At 45.5% G+C, this 21,138-nt stretch overlaps 1 protein-coding gene across 5 annotated transcripts in view; it reads left to right on the forward strand.

The window, feature by feature from the left end:
• Positions 1 to 5,622, forward strand: part of Trim66 (tripartite motif containing 66) — a 70,370-nt gene extending 64,748 nt beyond the window's left edge. For all 5 annotated transcript variants that reach the window (XM_052763463.1, XM_052763466.1, XM_052763464.1 and 2 more), the window contains one exon: positions 468 to 5,622. In XM_052763463.1, the coding sequence (XP_052619423.1) occupies positions 468 to 527 (60 nt within the window). In that variant the 3' untranslated portion in view covers positions 528 to 5,622. The remainder of the gene's footprint in view (positions 1 to 467) is intronic.
• Positions 5,623 to 21,138: the final 15,516 nt, after the last annotated feature.

Here is a 21,138-nt window from a genome sequence, read left to right on the forward strand (position 1 = left end):
CTGTCTCATCTGTGTAGACCTGAAAGATCAGTCTCCTTCCCTCCTTCCCTCCTTCCTCCCCCCTCTACTTCATTTAATCCCTCTTTCCATCTTTCCTTTTTGAAATAGGGTCTTACTCTATAGCCGGGCTGGATTGGAACTAACTAGAGAGACCAGGCTGGCCTTAAACTTGGGATAGTCCTACTTCTTCCTCCCAAGTGCTAGGACTACAGGCATGTGCCACTGTATGCAGCCATTGTGTTAAATTCCACTGGAATGTGCTGCTGGCCACCTATGTGCCAAGGTCTCTCCAGAAACCCCTGGTTATTTACAACACTTGGTGCATAGTATATAGGACCCTTAGTGAGCTCTGCTGTTCCATCTCAGGGTAGAATACATTAGCTCTAGGGAACCCCAATCCTGACCCTTGGTCCCCTTTGGTTTAATAAATCCAAATTTGAGTATTCCAATTTTTTCTTTTTTCTCAGGAGAATGAAAAGACAAAGAGAATGTCATTTCGTCTGGCCAACAGCATCTCGCAGGTGTGAGAACTGGAAGGAGATGGGGCACGCTGGTGGCCGATGTCCCACCCTCTCGACCGTCCCTCCCCATCCTTCAGCTTCTTCTCTTCAGAGTGTGGCTGTGAGATGAGTCTTGTGGAGCGGATAGCGTTCCCTTCATCATTTGCATCTCTAGCATTTATTTGGGAGCCATAGTGCATCCACCATAAAGAAGATTTCAGTAAAACAGGGCAGAGGGAGGTGTTCCTCATTGCCAGAGTAACCGACATACAGGTTCCATGCCTCGAGGCTCAGGAGGACCTGCCTTCCTTATGAGCTCTCTCAGTTGAGGAGAGCAGACTTTGCTCACCTCTCAGCAGCCAGGGCTCAGGAGCACTGTGTGTGTCTGAACTCGTGGCTTAGAAGCAGGTACAAGGAAGAAAGCGAGGTTTGGATACATGGCAGGCCTGTAGTCCCTGTCCCAGCACAGCCAAAGACTGTCACTGTTTGCCTTTGCTTGTCCTGTTGGGACAGAGGCGTCTGCCACTGGCAGAATAATGGAGGCTTCTCGAGGCCCTAGGTCTCAACTGGTGCCTATTTGGGTTCTAACGGTTTTCAGGGTATTTGCTGTTTACGCCCCCTTTCCTGAGTAGGACTTAGGTGGTCACTGTGAAATGCTGTGTGGGGTTGGGCACTCTTGCCTGAGCTAGGTGGCAGTGTGAAGACCAGATTGCACTCACATCCAGAAGATGCCAGCTTCCTAACTCTGGGCTGATAGCACTTCAGAACCTACCTTCTCAGAAGTGACTGTCATGTGTGTCGATGGCTCTTCCTTTATCATCTCTCTTCAGACATCTGCATCTTGAGTTTTACTTGGGAGAAGTGTGAGGTGGTGTCTGCTGCAGGTACAGAGTTCCCTGGCAAGAACAGCCCACAGTCAGTGCAGTGTGCTGGGCCTCTTCTCCTGCCCAGGATTCTAGTTCTCTACTTTTTCACACAACCAAAGATCAGAACTGTGGCCATGCTGCTCACAGCCCGGAAGCAACCAACGCTCTGTCACCCTTTTTGTTGGAGCTTGGAGAAGGCAGTGGTGACCCATAGGAGTCTAACCTGGGCTAAGGGCAGAGAAGGAGGAAATTGAGAGGTTAGAAGCCAGTGTCCTTTAGTGACCTTGAGGTAACTCTAGGGTCATAGTTCTTACAGAATGCAGAAAGGCATTCTGGAAGCCATGGGAATAGAGCTGTGTAATAGAGCTGCAGGCCACATTGTAGACGGATCTCCACAGTGTAGGCAGGGTGTTTGGGAGGAAGCCTCTGAGACATATACAGGGACAGGCTTCTTCCTAGGCAAAGGCTTGTTTGAGGAAGGACCTATTGATTATATTGCCGGTGGAGATGGCATCTCAGTGGCCTGGTCCTGAGGCATGGCATGGCTGATTTCAGGGGACTCTCAGGCCATGGCTTTGTTTTTTCGAAGAGGTGCAGTTTAAGGAAGTGATTATTCACAGGGCATTTGCTGGGAAGCAATTTTCTTTTTACCAGAAAACTTTTCTTCCCTCCCTGTGAGTCAACAACAGCACTCAGTCCCTTCTGCACTGGACTGAGGGAGCCGCTTCACTTCGAAGCCCCGCCCACTGCCTTGTCGTTCAGCAGCACTGCCAGGCTCTCTTTAGTAGATGGGCTTCTATACCCTGCTGTCTAGTCCAGGCAGCTGAATCTTCAGTTCATTTCTAGTCCGGGAACCTTTGAAAACAGGCTTTGCTCCCGAGGTTCACAAAACTTTTTGGTTGGGGCCCTGGCTATTTCTCCTTTGATTTTTGCATCTTTTTTCTCTGATTGGTCTGGTGAGGGTCCTTCTGTTTGTACCGTCCTAATTCTGCTTTGGGCATCTTTCCTTTTGTGGCTCATAGTCCATACATCATGGTGTTTGGCCCTGGAAAGCCACTGAACACTATGATAGCCTGAAACCTGACACAGCCTTTCCTGGACCTGCTGGAGACTGTGCCTATGATGTGGAAATGCCTGGCTCAAAGCCTTGCATCCCCTTTCTTGGTACAGCTTGTAGCTAGAGTGTGTCCTGTTGGAACAAGGATCAGCTTCTGGGCCCAGAAATCTTGGAAACGTGGTAGGCAGTCCTCTGTTCCCTTTCCACTATAGAGCCCCTCTGTGCTGAGAGGCTCCCTCTGGGCATGTGAGCAGGGCAGATAGGAAAGAGGGATGCCTTTTCCTTCAAGGATGTGAGACCCTGGCGCGTCATTTTTTCCCTACACTCACTAGCCCATGGAATTTTTCCTGGAACCAAGTTTTTAAAGTCATCTTAATTTTTTTCTTTGCATGCAAAAAACAGACCTGGAAGTTTAAGAAATTTAAAACAAAACCAAACACTTGTTCACTAAGTAAGTTTTGCGCGTTGACTCTTCAGCATTTTTATCGAATTCTGCAGTGACTCATTTCTGCATGGTCCCATCATAAAGTCACTTAGGCTTTTTGGTCCCGGACAAAGTCATGCAGTGGAAATGCAGTGAGTTCTGGTTGTTCTACTGCAGTGTGCAGCCCTCGAAGACGAGAAACTTCCTTTTGCTGTGCTGAGAAATGTGCGAGTGGGATGACTTCCAGAGACACAAGGGGATTTTAGTGCAGAAACTGGTACAGGATGGACTTGGAAAGCATTCTTTCACAGAACTTGGGTAGGTTGATCCTCCCGAATTCTAGCAACAGGTACATGCCTGCTGTAGGAACCTTGCTGAATGGCAGCCACCAGGCCCTCCTTGGACATTGCTCCATGTGTGACATTGTTGGAAACACAGTGAATGTCAGCTTCCTATCCCTAGTTTTGCCACAGGTCTTTGTATGCCTCTTGGTATCCAGGCCCCTCTTTGCAGCTGGTCTCCGCTGCACCCCTGCTTTTACTGGTCACTTAGTAAAGTTCTGGGCCGAGTCTTTGCTTCTGTGCCCCTCTTCTCCAGCCCCGTTCACTGCTGTGCACATTCCCATTCCCTTTGTCCAGATCCGTGACCACATCCCTCTCCCCTCTCCCAGACTTTCATTCTTCTCCAGGAGTTCCTCCTCTTCCCAGTGTGAACCAGGGCCCAGCACATAGGTTCTTATTAGCATCTTGAACTTTCCTAATCTCCCCACCTTCCACTTTCTCCATTTTTCACATCAGCCTGCTTTCTGTTCCTTTTTGGCTTCTAAGCGTGGCAAGCTCAGAGCCACAGCCTCAGTATTGATTGGGAATTCTTGAACTTGGTATTACTCTTCTTTGTGATACATCCTTCAGCTTTGCTGTTATCCAGTGACTTAACTTACCATCTGCTTCATTGAAGAGCGCTCTTAAGGCAAGGGCTCCCTCCTGCCACCCCGCCCCGCGCTTCTTCCTATTGACCAGTGTGTGTATCCTGCCTCACTTACTTCCTTGTGCTTCTAGTTCTGTATTTTCTGAGCCCTGATATGTCCTCCAAGGCTCTGTTTTTCCCTTTCTGGGCTCTGCAGGCTCTCTTCATTGCTTACCTCTACACAGCCTACCAAAGTTATCTCAAGATTAAAACAAAACTGTCATATCTGTGTTATAGACCTTTTTCCCTGTTCATCATTTTTCTCTTAAAATAGACTATTTGGCTGGGCATGGTGGCACACATCTTTAATCCCAGCACTTGGGAGGCAGAGACCGGAGGATTTCTGGGAGTTCAAGGCCAGCCTGGTCTACAGAGTGAGTTCCAGGCCAGCCAGGGCTACACAGTGAGACCCTGTCTCAAAAAACAGACAGCAGAAAGAATATTTTACTTTGATTCTTCTTCGTCTTCAGTCCTCTATAGATTTTCATAAGAGGCACTAGTGACCACCCAGTTGCCAAATGAAATGAATGCCTTTCATTTCTCAATGGTCTCAAACTCTACACAGCACCTCATTTCCCCCACCATTCCCCTCACGAGCACTCCCTTCACTCAGCTTTTAGGGTATTCCAGGTTGCTACATTGTCTGTATCTTAGCCACAAAGGCTGAGCTTGTTTGAAACCTAGGTAGAGGATGTCCCTGGCTGCCGTCATTTCCTCCTCCAGAGTCTGGGTAAGCAAGAGGAATCGCAGCTGTTCCCTCATCCTCCTCTCTGTTTCAGTCCCTTTTTCCTGGGTTTGCTTCTCCTCTGGAGATCTTGTTCATGAGCACCTGCAGAGAGTTTTGCATCTGTGAATCCCTCCCTCTGTTGCTCCCAGGAGAACAGAGAGCCAGCCCATTGGTTAAGAGCCCCCACCTTGGTCAGCCTAAGTGAGGACTGGATTTTGCAGCATGCAATCTGCCATCTGGCTCAATTGAGTTCCCACGCTGGTGGACAGCTCACCAGTATGATCTGTATCAGTTGGAACCTGCCTCAGTCAGCAGGGAGCCATGGATCATGGGAAGGCATGCTTCCATGCCTGATTCAGTGCTGCAGCCAGGAGAGTCCTGGCAGGGTGGGGGGGGGGGTCTGTCACAATGACCTTCTGAGGGAGGGGAGACTGGGAAGTGCTGTGGTTCCTCACCTGAGCTGAGCCTAGTTCACCTAGACCCCTCCTGTGGGTCTTTCTCATCCGTGTTGATCACCCTCATCTGCTTACTTCAGATGTTACTGGAGCTGGAGTTCCATCCAGGCAGCTGGATGGTTGCTGCCCTCTTGGGGGTATTGTAGAAGGACCTCTGACTTGAGAGTTTGAGAATCTCAATTTTGGCATTGTCAACGATGGGTGGTGTGACCTTGGGTACAGTTCCCTCATCTGTAAAGTTAGGGATCTCTCAGATTCTACAGTTCTAAGGATAGCAACTATGATTCTAACTCCGACGCCCAGGCCACAGAGGAACAGGGGAACTCTGGGGGTGGGAAAACAGCTAGAGAAGTCCCAACCAAGCTGGGCAGCAAACTCTACAGGCCAAACCGCACTGCTTTGGAGAACTCTTCATTGGTGGTGCTGTTTCTAGAGCCATATGCCCACACCTCAAGCAGCACACTTCTCGGGTGTCTGGACACATTCCTCCTAGGTCCTTCCTAGATATGGTCATTTGATCCAAAGTGGCTAGGGGCACAAGGAAGGGATTTAAGGGTAGCATAGCTCATTTTAAATGGACCCACACATTCAAAATCAAATAAACATAGCACTTTCCTTTACCAGCAATTCTGTCCTAGAGTGGTTTTTAGTGCTTCGTATCCTTTTGGATCCTGGATTCCAACAGCAGTAAGAGAATTGGCTAAAGAAAGCCTTCTAGAAGCGGGAGAGAACAGCTGCTCTTACTGTGTGAATGCAGCCTCCTCTTCCAAACGCAGGCAGCAGGCCTGAGGTAAGAGTTAGGGAAGCATGTTCATGAGGACCTGCTTCTCACTGCCAGGCAAAAACACTTCCAGAAAGTTTTTGTGTCGGGTGTAGTGCATACCTCCAGCACCAGGGAAGCTGAGGCAGGAGGATTGGCCTTTCTAGGCCACCTTGGGCTACATAGTGAGACCTTGTCTCAAAACAAACACTAAACCAAACAACATCCCCCAAACCAAGCAACCCTCCAATCTGAATATGTAACAGGAACAATGAAGCTTCTTGATAGAGTGACATTCCTCGCTGTCCTCTCTGCTCACGATGCATTAAGTTGCCAGCAGTTTGGTGGGGATAGATTGTGGTGAATGAAAAGATTCTTACTCACTGGACTGAACTCTCAACCCCTGTGCTAATTAATTTTTGTCAATTTGACACAAACTAGAGTCACTTGGGAAGAAGAACCTGAAATGAGGAATTTTCTCCCATCAGATTGTCCTATGGACATGTCTGTGGGCCATTTTCGTGATTAAAAATTGAATTGGGAGGGACCTAGCCCATTGTGGGCAGGCAGGGCCACTTCTGGACAAGTGGTCCTGGTTTGTATAAGAAGGCAGGCTCAGCAAGCTGGGTTGAACAAGCCAGTAAGCAGCGTTCCTCCAGGATTCCTACCTCTGCTCCTCCCTGAGTTCCTGCCCTGCCTCTCCTCAGTGATGGACTGTGAAAGGGAAAATGTAAGCCAAGGAATCCCTTTCCTCTGTAGGTTGGCTTTGGTAAGTCTTTGATCACAGCAACAGAAAGCAAATTAAGGCAACCCCTTTCCTATTTTGGTGGATCCCCATCCGCCCGCCCAGGAATCTTGAATGGCACAGCTTACCCTTCACTGTAGAAGCTAGCCAGAGGGACTGGGAGGTGTCTCACTGGGTACCTAAGTTTGAATCCCAGCGCCCATGTAAAAGCTGGGCATGGTGGCCTGTATGTGTTACCTGGGTGCTGAGAGTGGCCGGGGTGGATACAAGAGGATTCCTGGAGCTTACTGGCCAGCCAGTCTTCCAGAATTGGTAAGCTCAAAAAAAAAAGTGGAGCGTGATTGAGGAGGACACCAGCTGTTGACCTGTCCAGTGTGCACACACCTGCCCACATGAACACATACATGCAAACATCACACTCAGAGGGGTGGGAGAGAGGGAAAGAGCAAGCACAAAACACCTCAGAATCTTGATTTCCAAGCATCTCTTTCAGCTTCTGATCATGATTCAAGAAGTGAATAAGGATCTGGAAACGTGGCCCAGTGGTTAAGATTTTGACCGCTCTTCCCAGGCCTGAGTCCCAGTTCCCAGTACTCACATTCAGCTGCTCACAACCTCTATGTTGGTGGTGTGGCTATGGAGAGGTGGGGTTCCTACGGCAGCAGTAGCAGATGAAGCACTGGGTGCTGGTGGCGGCGATGGTTCCTTCAGCAGACCAGCTCTATGCATGACTCCAGGAATCGTTCCTGGGCTTGGTGGAGCTCCAAGCTTAACTCTCTCACCCTCTTGACCTGTGAACTCCCTAAAAAGCCCTTTCAATAAATCCACTTTTGGTTTAAATTAGTAAGAATTGGCTTCTGTGCCTTCTATCACCCTGGTGCAGGAATCCTGAGAGTCTGATAAAAGTCATGGACCCACTCTTCTGAGCTCCAGACCCATACATCCTATGATAGCTGGACACTCACTTGAATGTCCCAATGTCATCTGATGTCACCGGACACACTAGCCCTCCCTTTTAGCATATTCTTCCTCTCATTTTGCCATAGCAGCCAGGCAAGGGGGAGGAAGGCAGGAGTGTGGTATCAGGTGAGCCAAAAAAGCTCATGCTCATGGCTTTTAATGCTCCAGGTGAGGCCTGGAGACCTTGGCCCTTCCTCTCCCAGCTGTGCAGGAGCCTGACACTTCTTCTTTCCCTGTGCTGCTGTCTGTGTTTTGTCCTAGCTCATTTCAGGGTCGTCGTTCTCTAGGTCCCTGGGACACTGAGCCTTTGCTCGCTGATACTTGGTTCCATGGCAAGCTTCTCGCTACATCTGCTCCTGCTCCAGTACACAAGCCTCCAGCATGTTGCTCTCTGCCTCCACGCCTGGCTTGTGGATTATTTTATGTAATGAGCATAGTATCTAAGCAAGAGAGAGCTTTTCAGGGACTATAAAAAGTTCTGAGAAACAATAAAATAAAAATAGACAAGGGCCGGTGAGCTGGCTCTGTGGGCAAAAGCACTTGTCCCGAGTTCAGTCCTCTGGACTCACATGAAAGAAAGAACTGCTCCTAAAGTGCTGTCCTCTGACTTCCTCGTGCATGCTCTGACAAGTATGTACCAACCCACACACACATACACACACACACACACACACACACACACACACACACACACACACACACACACGAAATGAATGGTTTTTTATTGTTTGTTTTTGTTTTTTTGAGACAGGGTTTCTCTGTGTAGTTTTGGTGCCTGTTCTGGATCTTGCTCTGTAGACCAGGCTGGCCTCCAACTCACAGAGATTTGCCTTCTGCTGCCTCCTGAGTGCTGGGATTAAAGGCATGTGCCACCACCACCCGGCTATGAATGTTATTAAAAATGGAAAAACATAAAGAAATGCCTTATTAAGCCCAGAGTGGTGGTACATGCCTGTATTCCCAGCATTCAGGAAGCAGAGGCAGGAGGGGGATTGCTGAGAGTCTAAGGCCAGCCTCGACCTCATGGTGAGTTACAGACCAGCCAGAGCTACATAGTAAGATCCTATCTTTCTCAAAAAAATTTTAAAAAGGTGTAATTAGATGTCTATAAGCTACACAATTACACCAAACACATTAGTTGTTAAGGCTGGAGGTGGTGGAAAATGTCTTTAATCCCAACACCAGGGAGGCAGACACAGGTATATCTCTACATAATGAGTTCTAGGTCTACATAATGAGCTCCAGGATAGCCAGAGCTATGTAGAAAGATCCCATCTCAAAAAACAAACAAACAACAAAAACAAACAAAATTAATTATTAAGAAACCCAACCCCAGTGTAAATTGAAATTACTTCTGGCCAAATTAAAACACAAAATTTAAAAAGCCTTACATTTTTTAAATAAAAACTAATTATTACTGGCTATAAATACATTTTCATTTTTTATGTATGTTATAGAGCCTCCTGGAGTAAGAACTGACAGCATGTAACTTTTCTAGTGGCTACCTTCCAATTGTAGCAGAGATTGCTTGCTAATTAATGCCAGTATCCATCATCATCATTTACTGCCACCACTACCATCATCATCATCATCATCACCACTACCACCACCACCACTACCACTACCTTCATCACCACCACCATCATCATCATCATCACCACCACTACCATCACCATCACCATCACCACCACCATCATCATCATCACCACCACTACCATCACCATCACCATCATCACCACCACCACCACCATCATCATCACCACCACCACCACTACCATCACCATCACCACCACCACCATCATCATCATCACCACCACTACCATCATCATCACCACCATCACCATCATCATCACCACCACCACCATCATCATCATCATCACCACTACCATCACCACTACCACTACCATCAGCAGCATCACTACTACCGTCACCACTACCATCATCACCTTCATTCATCATCAGTACCATCACCATCATCACTACTGCCATCACTACTGCCATCATCACCATCATCATCATCATCACTGTCACCAACACCATCATCATCTTAAATTTTTTTTTTTACTGAGGATCTCACTATGTAGCCTTGGATGGCCTTGGACTCACTATGTAGTCCAGGCTAGCTTGGAATTCATGGAGATCTAGCTGCCTCTGCCTCCTAAGTACTGGGATGGAAGGTGTGCACCACCACTCCTGACTATATCTTCTTAATTTTAGTCATAGCTCTTCCCCTCAGATTCTCCACCTCTATGACTGGATAGTGTCTTTTGAATAAGTTTTAGCCAGTCGGTTATGAGCAGCAATGAGTTATCCACTCTAGGATGTATTTTATGTGAAACTGCCTGTCCTTCAGGTCTTCCTTACCCATCCTTCAGGCAAGAACACTGTTATTCTACTGGTCATATAATCTCAATCATGCTTGCTCTGAGACTTCTTTCTTTCTTTCTTTCTTTCTTTCTTTCTTTCTTTCTTTCTTTCTTTCTTTCTTTCTTTCTTTCTTTCTTTCTTTCCTTCTCTCTCTCTCTCTTTCTCTCTTTCTTTCTTTTTTATTTTATATGCATATATGTCTTCCTGCATGTGTGTTTGTGTGAGGGTGTCAGATCTTCGAGTTACAGACAGGTGTGAACTGCCATGTGGGTGCTGGGAATTGAACATGGATCCTCTGGAAGAGCAGTCAGTACTCTTAACCACTGAGCCATCTCTCCAGCCCCAAATACATAGCTATCTTTTTTTTTTTTTTTGAGGCAGGGTTTCTCTATGTAACAGCCCTAGCTGTCCTGGAACTAGCTCTGTAGACCAGGCTGGGCTCGAACTCAGAGATCCACCTGCCTCTGCCTCCCAAGTGCTGGGATTAAAGGCGTGCGCCACCACTGCCCAGCTGCTCTGAGAATTCTACACCAGGTCTGGACTCCAAAGGCATTCAGTCACTTTAGCACTGTGACACACAATGTCTTGAAAGAAATGAATGCCCCCCACCGTGTGTATGTGACAACACTCAGATTTCCCGTGTGTGTGTGTGTGTGTGTGTGTGTGTGTGTGTGTGTGTAATTTTTTTTTCTTTTTTGGAACAGGGTTTCTGTGTAGCCTTGACTGTCCTAGACCTCACTCTGTAGACCAGGCTGGCCTCGAACTCAGAGATCCACCTGCCTCTGACTTCCAAGCCCTGGGATTAAAGGTATGCGCCACCAAGGCCCTGCATGATTTCCCATATTTTAATCTCAACAAACAAAAAAAATGAATTGACAACAAGTTAACATGGAGAGTCTCAGTCTGAGCGATAATCATAAGCAACAGCAAAACTCAGATCGGAACACCGATGAGGACTGGGACACAAAATAAGAGTGGAGCGATACAGAAGGTTGAACAAGGCTCTTTTAGTGTATACGTTTCTGTTGAAGTGGGGAGAGGAACGCTGAAGAGCATGTCTGAGAACTTTCCAGGAGTGCAAGGTCTAAGCTGGAGAATACAACCCAGTGACTAAGCATAGCAAACAACACAGCACTGAAATCCCAGAGTGCAAAGGGCAGAGAGAAAAAGCTCTGCCATGCAGCAGAGGGTAGACGTGAACTTTTCAACATTCTAGCGTTTCCCCTCTTCCAAGAGCCTGGGCTTGCACTGCTTTGCAGCCTTTATTTTAGATGTGTTTATGAGACTTGATTTGGCCCCAGAAATATATTTATAGGATGAGAATATTTGATTTCTGAGTTTTCATTTGTTTTCTCTTTCCCAGCTGGGATAATTTATGAAAGTGCATATTGATATACCAGTGCCTAAAGTTTGAGCAGTCTGCTGTGCTGGGCTGTATGTGGAGACTGTATGCTTTGGAATATTGCCTATATCTCTAGCAGATTTTGCATAGTGCGGACTTCTGCTAAGTTTGTGAGAATTGAGGGTGTCCATTAGTATAGCATAAACTACAGCACAGGCAATTTGACTTTCTTTAGGGGCGGGGAAAACCAATAACAAAACCCTAAGATCCAAGGTATTGGCTTTGGTGTATAGCAAATTAGTGCTGGTGACTAGAAAGTCGGTGGCTAAGGTTATGCTGTGGAGAAACATCTGGTAAAGCTGTGGTCTGTGCTAACTTGAAAGGCAGTCATATATTTAATGAGTTTGAACACTGGGACAGAACTGGGAAAAATGAACTATGTTACCCAATATTCTGTTTATCAAGACACAGGTTCAGAAAAGGATTATCTTGCTTTCAAGCAGAACTGAGAGAAAATAGTGTTTCACAATGGAATTGCCTTTGACCGTGAAGACTGAAAGATAAAATCGAAGAAGTCTTTGAGTAGTGAAGGTCTGTTAAAGTTCAGCCTTGAGATGAGTGTGGACATACAATCCTTTGCTGAAACATTGAGTGGCTTTAAGCATGTCAGGGAAAATGTAAAATTGGAGCATAGTGCCCACTAAATCTTTTAGATGGACATGGCTTTCCTACCAAAGCCTGGGGACTAGAAAGAAGAAAGGGAAAAAGGTGTGCCATAGCTTTTGGCATGGATGCTGTCTGGGTAGAAGGCAGAAGATGGATGAGCTTTTGTTTTGAAGAGCGTTTTTCTTCCGGAGGAGAGCTGACCTGAGACTGACAGAGCAGTAGCTATTTAAGACTTCAAGTGGCTCCGGATGACCACAAAGGACTGAGGAAATGGCCCCACCCCCCAAGTAGCTCATTCCTTCAGCCTCATTATCAGCTGGGGCACTGAGAAAGGGAGAGCCTCTTAGAAGATAGAACCAAGGGCCAAGCGGCCAGTGAACATATTCTCAGGGGCCAGGGTCTCCCAATAATGAAGATTCCGGCCACACACTAGGAGCTTTCAAAACTGATCTGGCTGGACTTCTGAAGCACTCTAGCCAGTGGCTCCTGAGTACCATCCACTTCTCCTTCCTCCTCTATACTGTGTGGAATGTTATATTAGTTTCTTAAAATGGTCTTTACATTTTATTTTTTATTTTATGTGTATATGTGTTCTGCCTGCATGTATGTGTGTGCACTATGCATATGCCTGGGACTCTCAGAGGTCAGAATAGGGCATCGGATCCCTTGGAACTGGAGTTATGAAAGGTTGTGGGTCATCATGTGGGATGTGGGAACCAAACTCTAGTCCTTTATAAGACCAGCAACTGCTCTTAACCACTGAGCCATCTCCCTGGCCTCGGTATTGGGTCTTTTTTGTTGTGATAAATGCCTTGACCAATATCAACTTACGGAACAGTTTATTTAGCTTATAGCTGCAGAGAATTAAGAGTCTATCATGGAGGGAGAGCCATGGCAGCAGACAGTGAGAGTGGGAGCAGAAAGCTGAGAAATTAATTTTCAACCACAGAGAAAACAGAGCAAGCAACTGGAACTGGAAGGTTATGAACTCTTAAAGCCTGTCCCCAGTGACACACTTCTGAAGGATCCATAACCTCCCCAAACAGCACCACCAGCTGGGGACCAAGTATTCAAACCCATGAGCTGTGAGGGATGCTACTCAATCAAAGATGGTTTTCTTTGCTCTATATTCTACCTTTCCAAACAGGGCATTCATTACTTTTATTGTATATGCATATGTGCACGCACATGCACATACACATGTCGTGATGTGTGCGAAGGTCAGAAGACAACTTTCAGGAGTTGGTTCTCTCCTTCTTCCATGTGGGTCCCAGGAGTTGAACCCAGGTGGTCAGACTTGGTAATAGGTACTTCTATGTCCTGAGCCATTATCCAGTCCCTACCTTTCAAAATCTTAACTGCTTGCCCAGAGGGGTCATCAAGATGTTTTTTAAATGCAGATCACCCCTCATGGGTGTCTAGAGTTGCTCAACAAATATTGGAATAAAGTAATGTGTAAATGTGTAACTCCATTCTTGCCATCCAACCTCCGGTGGCACTGGGCACTCAAAAGTCACGAGAACTTGTTCCAGGCGCCTTCATGAGTTAATGGTAGTGTTGGACTAGAACCCAGCCTCACGACACAAGAGTCTTGTAGTCTCTTCTTTCAAAATGTCTGAGACTGAAATTGTTCCTGAGTATCGGACACCCCCGCAGTTGTGACAAAGTGTGTGGTTTGTAACCCTGTTGAAGTGTGATGACAGCCCCATAGATGGCGCCCACGGCACTTTCTTCGATCCTCCCAGAAGGCAAGTAGTGCTTGGTAATTCTAGGGAGAAACTAATGAGCAGCAGGGTATTTGCATAGTCTTAAATTGGCTTCCCATGACTGTTTATTAGTTTCGAGGGAGGAAAAATTACAGAGTGGATAAACCAGGTAACACTCTGACTGTGTGATCAAAATTGCATTACCAATCAGGACCAGGTGGACACACTGTGCATCCAGATGTGATACCCTCAGGAAGATGTAATGTTGTCTTCACAGTCTTGTGGCTCAGAATGAACGGCCTGAATTTGACCACAGAGTACCATCAGGAAAACAAACACTGTATTAAATGAAGGCAGGAGATAGGGGGTGGATTCTTTTTAAAAAATGCTTTATTCTTACTATTTTTAATCGTGTGTGTGTGTGTGTGTGTGTGTGTGTCCAAGTGTGGGTATGTGTGTACACATGCTGGAGGAGGCCAGAGGCCTTGGATCTCCCTGGAGCTTCAGTTACAGGCTGGGAAATGAACTCAGGTTCTCTGGAAGTGCAGAACATGCTCTTAACTACAGAGTCATTTCTTTTCGTCAAATTATCCCTGGTGTTTGGGACAGAGAAAAGTTGGAAAAATGTTCCAGCCTAATGGAGGATCGAGACACATGATGACTGTGGTTAGTTTTTGTCAATTTGACACAAACTACAGTCACCCAGGGAAAACGGAACCTCAGAATTGCCTCTATCAGATTGGCCCGAGTGCCGGGTATTTTCTTGATAATGATTGATGTGGGAGGGTCCAGCCCCCTGTGGATGATGCCACCCCTGGACAGGTGGTCCTGGGTTGTATAAGAAATCAAGCTGAGTAAGCAATGGAGGGCAAAACAGTAAATGGCATTCCTCCATAGTCTGTGCGTTGGCGCCTGCCCTGACTCCTCTCAGTGATGGACTGTGACAGGGAAATGCAAGCCAAATAAACCCTTTCCTCCTCAAATTGGTTTTGGTCAGTGTTTTATCACAGAAATAGAAAGCAAATTAATATATCAACTAAATGCAATATCTGACTCCAGACTGGGTCCTGTGATGGAGGAGGAAAATTACCCTAAAGGATGTTATTGGGTCAACTGATGAAAAAAATGATTCTTTCCTCCATTGTCTTTGCACCTTGACCAGTCGACAACAAATGCACAGATTTACCTCTAGGTTCTCGCTCATTGACCTGTATGTCTGGCTTTGTGCCAGCATGGCTCAGTCCTGATTACTACAGCTTTACAGTTAGTTGTGAATTTGAGAAGTGTGAACCCTCCAGCTTGCTGCCTCTTTTTCTTCCCCCTCTTCCTCTTCTTTCTCCTCCTCCTTTTCCTCTCCCTCCTCTTCTTCCCCCTCCTCCTCTTCCTCTCCCTCCTCTTCCTCTCCTTCCTCCTCTTCCTCCTCCTCCTCTTTCTCCCCCGCCTCCTCTTCTTCTGATTGCCTGGTCTGGTCTCATTTCATTTTCACATGGACTTTAGGATCAGATGTCAATTTCAACAAAATAGACAAATGTAGCTAGCAGTGCATTGTCTTTGTGGCTCTTCTCGGAGCATTGTCATCTTAACCACACAATACCATCCCAGGACTCAGTGTGCACCAACCTGAATCTCATTGGTTTAATCTGATGAAGAAGGCTGGGCCAGACATTCAAAACTGACCAGAGAGACAGAGTTTATGGACAAATATTTATTTCACTTTGAGCTGAGAGGATAAGGTACTACTCTATTTATAAAATAAAAGTAGACAGACTCACATAGACCGAAGAGCCTCCTAGAAATAAGAAAAACTTTCATTAGGAAAAATTACATTTTTGAGTTACACATTTTTCCAAATACAAATTAAAAAATCTTAGTAGAACATAAAATAGTCTAAACCTCTCTGAATTTGTTGCAACAGAAAAATTGAGTGATTTGTGATATAAAGGTTCAAGTATTTTTTGTTGTTGTTGTTGTTTTGTCTTTGTGTAGTGCTGGGGGTAGGAAAGTACCTTAGCAGTGTGATGAAATATTTTGAGGAAAAGATAAAATTTAATTAATTAATGCATAAATCAGCTGGGTTTGGTGGCATGGCTTTAGAGGCTCAGTACTTGGATGGCTGAAACTGGAGGGTCAGGAGTTCAATGACAACCTCATAGTGTGAGGTCAGTCTGGGCTATAGGAGATTCCATCTCAAATAAAACAAGAACAAAAACTAAACACACACACATAATACACTTACACACTCTCATACACATTTCTAAAACAATAACACAAACCAACCATTTCTTGACTTAAGCAAACAGAAATCTACCTCTCTGTATTACCTAGTTTTGTGTGTCAACTTGACACAAGCTAGAGTCATCAGAGAGGAAGGAGCCTCAGTTGAGGAAATGTCTCCATGAGATCTAGCTGTAAGGCATTTTCTCATTTAGTGATCAACAGAGGAGGGTCCAGCCCATGGTGGGTGGTTCCACCCCTGGGCTGGTGGTCCTGGGTTCTAAAAGAAAGCAGGCTGGGCAAGCCACGGGGAGTAAGCCAGTAAGCAGTACCCCTCCATGGCCTCTACATCAGCTCCTGCCTCCGGGATCCTGCCCTGTTCGAGTTTCTGTGCTGACTTCCTTTAATATGAACAGCAATGTGGAAGTGTAAGCTGAATGAACCCTTTCCTCCCCGACTTGCTTTTTGGTCATGGTGTTTCGTCACAGCAATGGAAACCCTAAGACAGCACCCAGACTCTGGTGTTTTTATCAACAAGGTCAACAAAGGCTGGAACAAGCTGTGCCTGTTGCTTCTGTGTTTTTTTTTTATGTCGACATGCTTCAATTCTGACTCCTCTCATGCCAGCAATTTGATACTCCGTGGTACCTGACATTACCCTGGAGTGTTTAAGTAAACAGCAAATAACACTTGCTGCCAGTGGTTACATTAATAAGTACGGAACAGGAGGACAGCACATTGTGGTGTTGAAGTGACCCCTGGACTTGAGTGAGGTCCTTGGCGGTGTCTAGAGTTTGTAGTGCTAATGGTCATGGTGTTGTAATGCTTCACCTCTCTGAGAACTGAGGACCTCAGCTCCAGAAACTAGTCACAATATTTCATGTGGCTGCCTCTAGCTACTTGAATACTCTGAAAAACGCTTTTGTCTGGCATAACATCAAGGGTTTCCTAAGAAGGTCCAGTGTCTCTGTCTGTATTTTGCAGACACGAGAGTGCATCACTTTCCTGTGTCGCTTCACTGGTTTTTCTCTATAAATGTTAGTGACATTTGCACATTGGAAATGAATATTTGTCTAGTTATCAGTCTGTTGGTCCACATACTTACCTATCCATCTATATTTTACCATACCCTATAAAAACAGTCCTTCCTTTCTCCCTTCCTTCCATTACTAAAGCAGTAGTGATTTTTTTTGTGTGTGTGTTTTATAGCTAGGCTAGGCTCTCCAAGGCACTGAAAGAGGCAAAAGCCAGAGAGGCCAGGTCCTTAGTATCTTGCCACTTCTAGTAAGGGCAGAAAGAAAACTCACTATGTAATTGATGCTGGCCTTGAACTCCCGATCCTCCTGCCTCATCCTCCCAAGTGCAGAGATTAGAAACCTGTGCCACCGGGCCCACTTGATTAGACATTAAATTTTATCTGTTATTCAAAATATTTTAGCAAAGTTCTAAATACCCCCAGCATTGAACAAACAGAAAAAGAGTTAAAAGACTATATATCACACACACACACACACACACACACACACACACACACACACACACACACCAGATCACTCAGTTTTTCTATTCTCTAAGACAAATTCAGAGGTGTTTAGATTATGTTGTATTAAGATTTTTTTGAATGGGAATTTGTTTAAAAATTATGTAATTCAAAATTTAACTTTTTTCCTAATGAGACTTGGTTTTGATTTCTGTTAGGTTCTACCACTCCAGATGGTGTTTGTGCTGGAAGATCACGATGTGGAGCAAGGTGACTGGGGGGTGGGAACCCTTTAGAGAGGAGATCTGGGAGGGCTTCCTGAGGAGGAGGCAACTGAACTGTCTGAATTATGAGAGGGAAGCAGCCTTGGGGAGATATGGGAGCAGAGCCTTAGAGGCAGAACAAACAGCAAGTGAAAAGTGTTTTGAGTACTTTAAAATAAAAATCAGTACAATAGACAATAAAAAAGTCAAAGTCAGAATGAGGCAAACATGGAAGAGCATAAAAGAGAGTTGTAATGTAGGCATGTGAGCTGTGAAGTTTAATCAAGTTATCAAAACTGAGCTGCACATTTGAGCCCTATCTTCCTGGAAGCCATGGCAAAAAGGGAAATGAGACTGATCTCATGGTTTTCCCTCTTCATAGGGATAAGGCATGCCTTTAAGTTTCTTTCATTGACCTTCCTATGTGGGGCATAGAGTGATTGTATTAAGTGTGGCAAGGGCTGTTTCTTTATAGAAGTGAGGGATTATTGTGAACTTTGGGGTGGACCTAGTCTAATCACATGGGTTGTTTATTTGTTTTGTAGTCCTGGGACTGAACCCAGGGCCTTACACCTGCTAGGCAGGTTCTCTATTGCTGAGTTATTATCCCCAGCCCTCACATGGGTTCTGCAGAGCCTAGATCCCTCCCCAGATGGAATTAGAGGCCAACAAAATCTTAGAAGTGTGGTCAAAATGTTTCTGGCTTTGAAGATGGGGAGAACTGGGAGGCAGAGACTGTCCGGCCTCCAGAACTGGGTAGAGCAACGAAACAGAAGTTCTCTGAGAGCTCTGGAAAGCAGTACAGCCTTGCTGACAGGGACTGCAGCTCAGTGAGACTGGGTTGGACTTCTGGCCTATAGAATTGCAAGATCGTAAATGTGTATTGTCACTGAGTTATAGGAATTTGTTATGATAGTCATATATGGTGATATTTTATTTGTACTGAAATGTGATTTTATTTGCATGTTAATAAATAAAGTTGCTTGGGGGTCAGAGCAGAAACTGGGCGGTGGTGGTGCACACCTTTAATCCCAGCTCTTGGGAGGCAGAGCTAGGATCTCTGTGTGTTCAAGGATACAGCCAGCACGGAGACACACGCTTTTAATCTCAATATCAACCATAGAAGACCTGGAGGTCTGTACAGACAGGCAGTGACAAGGAGGTCATGTGATTGGGTTTACAACCAATGAGAAGGCAGAATAGAAAGTCTATAAAAAAGACAAACAGACAAGAAGTAGCTCTCTTGGCTGAAGAGGACAGCAGCAGCAGTGAAGGGTAAGGTTTTTAGCTCTAAGCTCTGACTTCTTGGGCTTTCATCTCTGCGTTGGCTCTGTGTTTCTTATTTAACAAGACGGTTACATCTACAGTCATATAAAACTAACATGATATTGGTTGCAATAACAGAAAGTCACCTAATTGAGCAAGTCAAGTAAAAGGTACCCTTTAGAGGCTGGAGAGATTGTTCAGTGGTTAAGAACATGTGCTGTTGTTTGTTTTTTACTCTTTTGGGGGGCCCGCTACCCAGCTCCCAAATAAATCACACATGGAGATGTATTCTTATTATGAATGTCCAGCCTTAGCTTTACTTGTTTCTTGCCAGCTTTCCTTTAAATTAGCCTATCTATCTTTTGCCTCTGGGCTTTTCCTATTCTCTTACTTCTGTAAATCTTACTCTTACTCCGAGGCTTGCTATGTAGCTGGGTGGCTGGCCCCACAAGTCCTCCTCCTTCTCTGGATACTTCTTTCTCTTCTTCCCAGTTTTCTCTTTCTGTATATTCTCTCTGCCTGCCAGCCCCACCTATCCTTTCTCCTGCCTTGCCATTGGCCGTTCAGTTCTTTATCAGACTATCAGGTGTTTTACACAGGCACAGTAACAGCTTCACAGAGTTAAAGGAACGCAACATAGACAAAAGTAGCACACACGCACTGCCCGTGCCAAGGACCTGGGTTCAGTTTTCAGCACAGTTCACAACTGCCTGGGACTCCAGCTCCAGGGGATCTGGCATCCTCCTCTGGCCTCTGAGGGCACCTGCATTCAAATACACACATCCATTCCTGCAGCACACATGCACATAATTAAAAGCAAGTAAATCTTTAAAGAAAAGGACACTTCATTCCAAAGATCTGGAAATAATACATTGGATTTGAAGGCACAAATGCAACTGACCCAAGAGAATGCTGGGACAGGCTGGCGCTGTCTCTGTCTGCACACCCCTTTTCTTTGTGCTCTCTTTCCGTTTGCTCTGAAATCTGGTTTTCTACACGTTTTTTCAGCCCCTGGGGTAGAAAAGCATGTTTGTGGACAGCTCCTCTGCTCTTTCCTTCCTTCCCACCTTTCTTTCTTCAGGCTCTGACCGCATAGGCCAGGCTGGCCTTCAGCTCCCCCTTCTCCTGCCTCAGCTTCTCGAGTAATAGTAACACAGACCTGTGCACCAGCTCCTAATTTTTAAATATTAACTATGGCATTTGCCTAGAGAAAGACAAATCTCTCAGCTGCTATTTCAAATTTCTGGGAAAGGGATGCCACCGTCTTGGCATAGTATTGGAGCAGTCACCCATAGCCAGGAGACTTGATGGTCTGAGATAATAGGGTTAGTTTCCAGAAATATCTGCTTATACTGCTGGGTTTTAAAATGTTGTTTGAGACAGCATCTCGTGTAGCATGTTGGCTTTGTGAAGCTCTGGCTGGCTTGGAACTTACTGTATGGCTGAGGCTGGCCTTGAACTGCTCATCTTCCTGCCTCCATATCCCAAATGCTGGGATACAGGCATGTGCTACCACGTACTCCACAGCTTTATACTGCTGATTTTATTCATTGATATTATATATATATATATATAAAATTTTATTTATGTATTTATTTAGAGACAGGCCTCACTGTACAGCCCTGGCTGGCCTGGAACTCACTATTTAGACCAAGCTGGCCTTGAACTCACAGAGATCTGCCTGCCTCTGTCTCCTAAGCGCTGGGATTAAAGATATACCTCACCATGCCTATCTTATACTGATTTTAAAATGTAGCTTGCAACTTATCCCATAACCCCAAAATCTCTCTCCTTCTTCTCCACCCTCCCCTCTGTGTTGTGTATATATGTAGTATGTGTGTGTGTGTGTGTAAATATGGGAAGGTGTGCTCACCTGTACGTGTATATGAGGAGGCCAGAGATTGACTCAGATAGTGTTTTTTTTTTTTTTTTTTTTTTTTTTTTTGCTTTCTACTTTTTTTTTTGTTTTTGAGATCAGGTCTCTCTGGTCGGAAACTTGTCACTTCATCTAGGCTGACTGGCCAGTGAGCTCGGGGATCCACCTGTTTCTGCACCCAGCACTGAGGTTACAGACACCTGCTGCTGCCCCTGATCAAAAGCCATTTAGTGGGTGGACATCAGCAATAAAGAGACAAAAAGGAGGAGCTGGAGGGATGGCTTAGTGGTTAAGAGCACTTGCTGTTCTCCCAGAAGACCGAGTTTGGTGCCCAGCACTCACATGGGGTGACTCATAGCTGCTGTAACTCTGGCTCCAGAGGGATCTGATGCCTCTTCCTACTTTGGATATCAGCACACATATGTGTGTATATACACACACACACACACACACACATAAATAAAATTTATAAAATCAATACAAGTGTGTGTGTGTGTG

The sequence above is a fragment of the Peromyscus californicus genome, unplaced genomic scaffold, assembly GCF_007827085.1.
Source record: "Peromyscus californicus insignis strain IS unplaced genomic scaffold, ASM782708v3 Scaffold_4__1_contigs__length_199733344, whole genome shotgun sequence".
Lineage (NCBI taxonomy): Eukaryota > Metazoa > Chordata > Mammalia > Rodentia > Cricetidae > Peromyscus > Peromyscus californicus.